Consider the following 10,000-nt stretch of genomic DNA (forward strand, 5'->3'; position numbering starts at 1 on the left):
TCCGGTGTCTGCACGGCGAGTGAGGTTGACAACCGCCGTAACCAACCATGTTCCGCCAGAGTATGACAGAGATATCCAGCAGCAACTGGTGTACCTAAAAAGGTGTGGGAGATTAACTTAGATTGAGACTAGAAAACGTTGTTGCTTTATAATACTCGCTCAACACTAAAATAATATCGTAAAAAAATTAATTGACGAAGAGATTTACCGTATTTACTCGTTTAAAAATGCTCTTTAAATTTCACAAGCGCCAGCCAATTACGATCATCCTATCTCATGAAAGAAAGGTGAAACATTGGAACGTTAAACATGTTTCTGTTTTAAATAATGTACTAAGCTGATCGTGCGAACCCAGGAAGATATGAAATTAGATTTGCGTTTGGTCGATGAGGACACGAGTGCCAGAATTTTAGTTTAAAATCCTTGATAAACCCTCCCTTTAAAGATAACAAGACAAATTATTCATTACTGGGGTTAATTCTGTGGAGGAAAATGAGGCAAAAAATGAAATACAAAAAGTACCTTACACGCCATTCGTCAACCTGCGAAGGAAAGGAATAAGTAAAGTTGTTCTCTCCTATGGACCAATCCTCCACGGTACTGTAATCAGTGCACCGAAATCCAGTATCTCCAATCTTTCTTGAGTTGCACAGGTAGGAGTAAGAATAGCTGACGCAGTCTGCGTTCCACGAACCACCAGATCCAAGTAAACTGCCGCTACTTATTGTATTCTGATTGCAGAAGTACGAGGATGAAAATGATCGTCGAAAACCCAAACGAAATGTCATTTTTAGCTGGCAAAATAGAACACAGAAAAAACTTGTTTTATCTCAGAAAGAATTTGTTTTATCGCAGGCTTGAATTATAATTATTGTTATCGTTCCTTTATTGACGTTATTTTCCCGCCAAAAGACAGTTAATAATAACGAGAATGACGATATTAAAATAGTAAACAAAAAGATCCTGTAATTTTTAGTGATGTCTTGAATCGCTTGCGAACAAACTGCTCGGAAAAAAAAGGCACGCCCAAGAATTCGCTGGCTTCATCCTCAGCAATCTAGTGCAATAATTTTGCAGTAAGCGTACCGCTGTAGCAAGAATCATCCAACAATGGGAAACTGGATGTAAAACAAATCCGCCTTTAGTCATGGTCCATTTTACATGCCAAGTGATCTAATCTTGTTTAAACTGGTCTTGTCGTTACCGCATACATAGACGACCAAGTGCGTTATTGGCGAATCAAGCCTATTTTTTAGGTAGGTAGCAAGCACCAAAAAAAGTGTAACTCTTATATTAGCAAATGCGCCTAATTCGAGAAAATAGGGGGTTTTACGTGTGTAACTACCAGTAGAGAATTAATGTCTACGAAAACATTACACTTATCAGTTTATTCAAAACATGAAAATGTCTACGAATGACGCTTATGTCAATATTGCTATTTATTAAAACCTTGATCATCGTAAAATGCAATTCTAGAGTTTTAAATGGCTTAGCCATCACGATATATGAACTATAATATCAAGCTCTACAAATGTCATTAACTGTACGCATCCCTTTTCTGTTTTTACAAAATAAAGTACTGAAGATTTATTCATAATTTGTGGGCGTTTTAAGTAAAAACAATTATTCCACTCGCGCTCGTTAGATATGAGGTAACCAGACGCTCCATGAGCGTACAATACGTTGTCTGTGGTACGTGTTACTCAAAAACAGAAGGGATTGAGTTGGGTGGTATTGAACTGCAGCGTTCCAGGCATTTTGTTCAAGTCGGGGGTAACTAAGACCATTTAAGGGGTCACCCAGAAGTCGTGCCAGCAGAGGCCCTTTGGCTCACACGTTCATACGACAAAACGGATCTTTTTCTGAGGCTAATAACCTGGCTACCAGCCTATCAATCATTTTTCAGAAAGAAAAAATTCCTGTCATCTTTAGAGAAAATAGACACGCATTGAGTACATGTGGCAGTGCAGTAACACAGTACTTTATTCCATATTGTCAACTGAGCTGCGTTTTGTCTTCCAGGAGATTCAAGTTGTTTTTGCGTAATATGTAGCTCTAATAGTACACGATATATTTTGGTATTGTCTATCATTGTAGTGCCATGGTAGAAGTCTTAGGTAAATAGCCCCCTGAGAAGACATGTGGTTACTAGCAAAGTACTAAACCCAGAAAAATTGAAGAAAATGAAAGGGAATCGAGAAACGTTGGCTTCTAGGCTGACATTTTAATTATTTTCAAGTTCCCTTACAACTTCTTTTCACCAAAAGTTTAAGCGTGCACTCTGAGCGACTTGACTGCTTTGTAATACAAAAGTTCACTGTAGTTTTCCCTGTCGCGGGGTTAGTATCTGGATGGGTGACCTAAAAAACATACCACTTTGTAACAGAAAGATAGGACCGAAAATTCTATTTTAACGCTCAAAAATGCGAATTAAGCAAGGTACAGATTTTGTTAGCTTGTTTCATGCAAAACAAATATTTTGCCATCAGCAACAAACTTTACGACATGAAAACAATAATTCTCAAAAAAGAAACGACAGTTTTCAATTTACCAAACATGTTTCGACATACTCATGTCATCTTCAGTTGCAAATGAGCTTTTTCAACGGTTGTACATTTGAATTTATATTAAGGTACGTACAAAATTACGTGTCAGAACTTTCGGACAGTTTGAATATGAAGTATGAAATGCACAGAAAACAAAAATAGCGCACATAGCAATATAATAAAAGACAAAAGAGCAAACTTCTACTCACTTCTACAAACTCCCTTATGTTGACCGGTTTACTGAAATCGCCCAGACTAAGTTAAGACAACTACTCAAACATTATTGTAAAGCTGATTTAGATATTAAGTTGGTCTTTAGTACGTTTAAACTTAGAAACATGTTCAGCGTGAAAGATTCAGTACCGCAAGGTCTACGTTCGAGTGTCGTTTGTAAATTCTTGTGTGCTGGCTGTAATGCCAGCTACATGGGCGAGACCACTCGCCACCTTTGTACACGAGCTCGTGAGCATCTCTTGTCGGATAAGTCTTCGCATGTTTACAGACACCTGCAGTCATCTAGGGCCTGTCGTGACTCTTGTAAAACAGAATGTTTCACGATCTTAGATTCTGCCGCCTCAAAATTCCAAATTAAGATCAAAGAGGCATTGCACATTAAGTGGGAAAATCCCATTCTTAATTAGCAGTTGAGGCATTTAGATTTGTCTCTTTCTTTTTAATTACGTTGCTTTTTTGTCTTTTATTTTATTGCTATGTGCGCTACTTTTGTTTTCTGCGCATTTCATACTTCATATTCAAATTGTACGCAAGTTCTGACACATAATTTTGTACGTACCTTAATATATATTCAAATGTACAACCGTTGAAAAAGCTCATTTGCAACTGAAGATGACATGAGTATGTCGAAACATGTTTTGTAAATTGAAAACTGTCGTTTCTTTTTTGAGAGTTATTATTACTCTGCTATCGTTACGTCCGTTTGGACATGAAAACAACATTAATTTGAACCGCGAATATTAAAAAGTTGCCATTAGCGAAAAACATTTTGGGATATTTTTGCTATGATCAATTTTGTTATTGTACATTTGGCTGCACCAGTGCAAAATGGAAATTGACATCGAATTCAGCGGGCGCCGTGATCAAGTTACCGCGGCCTGTTTAATTTACTCGTGAAACAGTGAAGCATCTGTGTCAAATGATGGCAAGATACCTACCGGGTTTTGTTTTTTTTTCTTTCAATGTTTAATAAAGTTTTACAAGAAGTGTGCGAATTCAACACAAAGATCACAATCGCCCACCTCTTGAGGTTGACCATTGTGTCTTCAAAGTCAAAAATTTACTCTCCAAGACGAGCTGATTTATCATCTGGTAATTCCATCGTTTGGAAATAACAGCGACTTTATTATTAACCAGCGTCACAATTTTTTGCTGATTTTGGGGCTCATTTTGTTGAAACTCAAGCTCGCTTCCAACTGTCTTTTTTTTTCGTGCCTTATGCACGCGCTGCTTACAGTGCACTACCACAAAAATCCTCCCGTATCACATTTCAACATACGTATGCAAATTTGTTAAGCTCGAAAACTATACAACATGATAAATTTACAAAGGCTGGAAATCTCACAAAAACCTTTTCCAGCGAAAAGTTATTGAAACAAACAACATATTTGCTATTAGAGGCAAAAAACCCTTCCTATTTCAATTGCGTGCGTGCAAACAAGACACACAATCCGTGTCACAAAGCATATGCAATTAAATAAATTTCTGACAGTTCACATCAAACCCTTTTCGAAAGAACCTTGACCGTAAATAATAAAGAACAAAACAAACAACAAGCTTTCATTCAAATAATTCCTCACTGTCTCATTTCCTTTTTTTTCTTTTACCTTTGCAGAGTTGAGTACAAAGTAAACGTAAATTGCCAGACAACTTAGATGCAGGTTGCAGTGCAGGTTAAATGTTCTCCCTTGTGCACCAGAGAAATCTACGCATTACCCCAACCCCTTGAAACCTAACAAAATACGAACAGAAGACTCTATGCACTTCGTCAATCCACTTAGCAGGGGAGTGACAGGCAAGATTTTTACCGGCACGGAAAAAAATAAAAAAAAGGATTAAAAGAGAGAAATATTACCCATTTTCCGACTGGGATTGCCATACTGGCAAACCAGTAATTATATATCTATTATCTCAAATCCAACAAGCGCTAGTGGAATAATTGTTAATTAGTCTTCGTAATATAATTTAGCTTTCATTAGTTTTAATTGTAAATAAGTTTGCTTTGGTCATCTATTCCGTTCCTCAAACTTACTGGATGTTCCAAACTCCGCGAGATAATTTGTTTAACCTAATATTATCCTGTCCTCTTTTCCTTATCTTTCGTCTTGTTCACCGTACTGATCCGAACTTACTTACTGTCCACATCTCCCTTGATATGTGTTATCACTCGTAAAGAACATTTGCAAGGGGATTATTAACGAAGTGGCACGTGGAGTGTCAGTGGTAAAAGTGCATCCAGTGAGGTGTAGTGAGTGTATCGTCCACTAATCGTCGATAAATCTTGTATAATTCTACTTACTTACTTACTTACAGTATGTAATTATTATCTGTAATAAAAATTAAAATGTTAGAGACCTTGATAAAAAAAAAAAGAATGGTAATGGTTACCGTAATGAATTTACATTGAATATATAGATAGCGCGGCACTTTTTTTAAACATAAATTTAAATGCGCTTTATGAGCAAGCAATCTATGGGTCAAATCGGACATCAGCATGTACAGGCGTCCCTGGCAGCCACCATTTAGCGATTTCAACCAACCAATAAAAAAAGGCCTGACCACAACACCGGAAACTCCATGCCCTACTCTTCGCAAACAGTGTATGGTTCTCTAGCGTCCCACAGAATTAATCGACAATCAAGTGTTGTGAGACTGACACTACAGCTTATGGTCCTTATCATGGAAGGTTTGAAAGTAGATCTCTCTTCTTCCCTTCCCGTGGAGAGGCCGAAGAAGACAAAACAGTGATACATTTCAAAAATATCTGTTTTAACATATTGAAAAGCATTCGATTCAATAGAATACGACTACATTAATGATAAAATAATTCCTAGAAGAGCTTCGGAGTCCCTAACTTTGGATCATAACCATTTGTCAATTTAGAAGCAAGACTAACAAAGATAAAACATTTAACGATTATTAGCATATTTAAGAAGGAACTGAGACCTACCAAAAGTTAACAACAACGTATTAACTGTGATCAAAGAAATAAGAGTGAGGGGTTTCGTGCTGTTCAATGAAGTGTACGGATAACTGACTTGGGTTAAACATGTGGGCTCAAGAGAGCACCAAGATGCACCATGGTTAACATTATGAATGGAGCTGTTATCTCTTGGGATCATCACTGCAAGCAACTTAACCTCGCAAGAGAGCATAAAGGAACATAAGCAATCCGACTTACAGCTGACCCCAATCCGAGAGTTGAATCGTGCATTTGAACATTTATTTCCACTCAGAACGGATAAAAAGGGCTCCTAACTCCATATGGAAGAGAAAAAAAAGAAAATGTACCACTCACCATTCAAGATACGAATTAAAATTAGCGACGTTTTAGTATAAAATAATTGATTCACATAATTTTGCCTGCAAGTAGTTTATCGAAATAAATGAAAGAAGAATAAAGGTTCCTTTTCAAATTTCCATTCTCTGCCCATCTTAAAATCAAAGTGAAACTGGCATCCTCATATTTCTCGGTTATTAATTTTAAAATTGGTGTTCCCGTTGCACGGGCATCAAGGTAGAAAGCAGTTATGACGCAGTGGTGAAAGCACTCGCCACCAACCAATGTGGCCGGGGTTCCACTCCCAGCCTGAGACTAGATCATGCCGAGGTGGACTGAGTTTGTTGGGTGTGCTTGCTTTTTCTTTAAAAATTCATGCGGTTAAAGAAAAATTCATTGCCAAACTGGTAAATCCAAAGTAAATTTTACTCGAAAAACCGATAGCGCCTCTCATCGCTTAGTGATTCATGCGATATTGGTTTTTAGCGTAAAACTCACCGTGGAATTCACTAGTTAGGCAATGAATTTTTCTATAGAAGAAATCAAAGAAAATGATTTAATTATTTAAACATGAAAACGCGGGCAATTCGAAACCTTTTGTTTTCACTAGCCCTACAGGTAGTAAGAGTAAATAACCAGGGAGCTCCGCTTTTAGGCTTGGCTAAATCTATATGTTATCGAAATATCATTTGATGCGCGTTTTTCCAAATCTGCATGTATGTGCACATTTCTACTGCCTTATTGTATACCTTTAAATTATACTACACAAACCCATTCAGTATTTATAGGCCCAATAAGAATACTGGAATGAATTCTCGTATTTTCATTAAATCCCAAATAAGCCGGAAAGGGTTCGTTCACGGGAATAAACCATGTCGCTTTCTGCGTTGTTCCATCTTCTGCATTCCAGAAAGTTTCGGCGAGCATGCATTTTTTGGCAATGAACTTCATTTTCATTGTTCAGTGATACTGTGTGCGGAGTATTCTTTAAAAAATGATTGGAATGTCTTACGGTATACAGAAGACTGAGTCACCATGAAAATATCTTTGTTCGCTTTGCGGGAAGTGTAGCTGTGACTCGAACTCTACTCTTCACCCGTGCCAATTTATACAAAAGGTGAACAATTGAGCCACTCTTTGGCGATTTCAATGCTCGTCGTACGTGAGACATTGCAACAAAAGACCGACAAAAGAAAATTCCAGCCAAAGAAATGCCCCAAGCAATTCACTCTGATGAAGGGCTGACGCACGAAACGTAAGATCACAAATTATTTTTACGGTGCATGATTACTGATGGCGCGATTTTGTCTCGAAAATGATTTAAGAGTGGTGGGTAAACGTATTCCTGAAGGCAATTAGATGGTAAACCGGGCGATCAAAGAAAGAAATAGCACTGCACTCTAGAACGTCTCATTTAACAAACGATCAATTTGTCACACCCTTTGTCTTTTAAGAAGGGTCAGAATTCAAAGCTAAAATAGACAAAAGTTGCAGTCTATAATTGATCAGAATATACAACGCTGCAGCGAAGTTTTAGAAGTTATTTCACTCAAGCTTGCACTTTTCTTTTCCGATTGTCGAGTAAAGCTAGATGGTCTCTCGAAAAACAAATGCTTGTGGCCTCTGTACTCTGTTAAGTATCACAGGATAAAAGCACGATAGCCAACAAATAACTGCCCCCTGTTTGTCACACTCTTTAACTTTTAATAATGAGAACCACAGGGAATATAAAGTTGAAATGTACCCATGGAACACCTTAAGACCTCCCAGGAGATCGTTAAACACGTGTCCGTGCATTCTGGATCGAATTGAAATACGAAAAGTCGATACATTTGGAAGCCGATACAAAATATAAAAGGTCTTTTTTTCTTAAAGTGATCAGTCATTGTGAATAACTTAGACGCCAAATCATTCCAAAAGTCAGGCCACTGTATCTCATACCAAACCCTTCCTCGTTTCTGTCGACTGACAAGTAATAGCTTCCCTGCGAACCTATTTGTGTCTCAAGGTGCTTGAGAAAGCGCAAAGTCAACGGATTCACAATATTCAGCGTTGTTTGAACTCGAGTGTTCTTTGCTTCACTCAAGCATGCTTTGCTCTGCTATCGTTTGTTTATTCGGCTTGCACTTCATTAAGAGACTGATTCATGATCTCCTATCCTTTGAAATGGGCTTAATTTGTCAGGGAAAAAAAAAAGACTTTACGCTAACCTAGTCACAATTAGCACAAGCCTTTCAATTTGAAGTTTCGATAATTTGATTCAATAAAGCTATAAAGGAACAATGTTGCATTTCTTTGGTAAGGTCCAACTCGCGCATAGCGGAAAGGGGAGGGCGGAGGAGGGTCTGAGGAGGCCAAGAAATCTACCATGAAAGTTGTTGGACTCTTGCATTTCATCATTTTTGGACTAAATTGAATCTCTAGGCGCATGACAAAATAATCAAAACTAGCAACTGACCGAAAGTTTGTTTTCTTTCAGAAAAAAATCATGAACAAATAACTAAAAGAAGAATGAAAGCAATATGCTCTTTTGCAGTGTCGACCGATTCTTTCTTACGGGCTGCTGGATGTAGTCGCAGCATCTTCGGAAAACGCGCCCGCACATGAAAATCTTCAGTTAAAGGCATACTTCTTTTGGTAAAGAATGATCACGTTGGCACCAGAAGTCAACGTTCAGAAGGTATGGTAACCACGATAAACGTAGTTAATGAACAACCCAGAAGCTCTTTAGTGCAGACAAAAACAAGAAAGTGAAGAAAACAACGTGGCTTAAACAATCTAATGAAGTTTTGCAAAGTTTTTGGCAACAAAGACGAAATTTAAGTTTGTCCTGGGTTTCATAACCTCGTTGCATTCTGAAAATGAGCTCGATTAAGTGTCATTCCATGTTAAACCATATTACGAACATTCTTACTATATGCTTCTTTCAGTGCCTCAAATTACTACATTTGTACGTTTCACTTGCCTGGAGCTGCTGAGGGGATCCGTTTGCGTGGGTGTGTTCGTCTCTCGAACCATCTAAACTAAACTAAAGTATTAACCTAAACTAAGCTAGACTAAACTAACTATATAACTATACTATCTATCTAGACTAACTTAAATTCATAATTAGTCACAATATTCAGTTACCGTACGGCTGTAGCCGTCTGCTGGCGAAAACGAAATACTCCCAAACCGGAAGTGCGATGCCCGAGATAATGCCAACCACTGTAGAAGGATAAGGGACGCAAAAAGAGCTGTGATCCAGCGAGTCATGTTTTGTCCCGTTGGGATAGAAGACTTTGTTGGTTTTGACTGCTAGTAGGAAGACCGCGAGAAATCCGTCCACAGAACTTAAATTCAAGGTCGTTCCAAGGAGTCGCCTAGTGAGTCTGAACAAACACCTTTTCGTGTCCTCCAAAATTATTCATCACTCCATTCGCTTTAACCAATAACGAAAGGTAAAAATAGTAAAAATAGGTCACCTTAACAATAGCGCATTAGAATGCAGCCCACAAGATCGCAAATTACTATTTTTTGTCTTTTGAAATCATTCCAGCCGAGTGGACACAATGGAACGCCCTTCTTTCATTAATAGTCCTCGAGGTTTGCAGTTAGCTTTTTGTTCTCTTATTGCTGTGATAGCATATTGTTCATATTTCTAACGTTCGTTAACCTTCACTTAGTGATAAAGAAAGAGTCCATTAGCAAAAGAGAATTCAGAAAAAATTCTCTATCAAGTCTTATTTTTTCGAAAGGGTGTGCCGCCCTTAATATGCCTCGGATTTGTCTTAGCGTGATTACATTCATAACAATAGCCGTTGTCTCAAACGCAAATTTACTCAACAGTCGATTGATTTTCGTGGGAGTAAATATGCAATGCATGATAAATATATTGCTGGTTTGCGCCCTCTTTCTTTTCTTCTTGGAAACATGGCAATCTGCCCATTGGCAACAATCG

General features: G+C 38.0%; 1 protein-coding gene across 1 annotated transcript in view; it reads right to left on the reverse strand.

The window, feature by feature from the left end:
* LOC138019087 (uncharacterized) overlaps window positions 1-9,548 on the reverse strand; it is a 39,621-nt gene extending 30,073 nt beyond the window's left edge. Inside the window, exons 1-3 of the mRNA XM_068865756.1 lie at window positions 9,190-9,548; window positions 523-794; window positions 1-94 (exon numbers count right to left, since the gene is read on the reverse strand). The exon at window positions 1-94 is cut by the window's left edge and continues 180 nt beyond it. Of these exons, the coding sequence (XP_068721857.1) occupies window positions 1-94; window positions 523-794; window positions 9,190-9,315 (492 nt within the window). The 5' untranslated portion in view covers window positions 9,316-9,548. The remainder of the gene's footprint in view (window positions 95-522; window positions 795-9,189) is intronic.
* Window positions 9,549-10,000: the final 452 nt, after the last annotated feature.

Source organism: Montipora capricornis, chromosome 2, assembly GCF_036669925.1.
Source record: "Montipora capricornis isolate CH-2021 chromosome 2, ASM3666992v2, whole genome shotgun sequence".
Classification (NCBI taxonomy): domain Eukaryota; kingdom Metazoa; phylum Cnidaria; class Anthozoa; order Scleractinia; family Acroporidae; genus Montipora; species Montipora capricornis.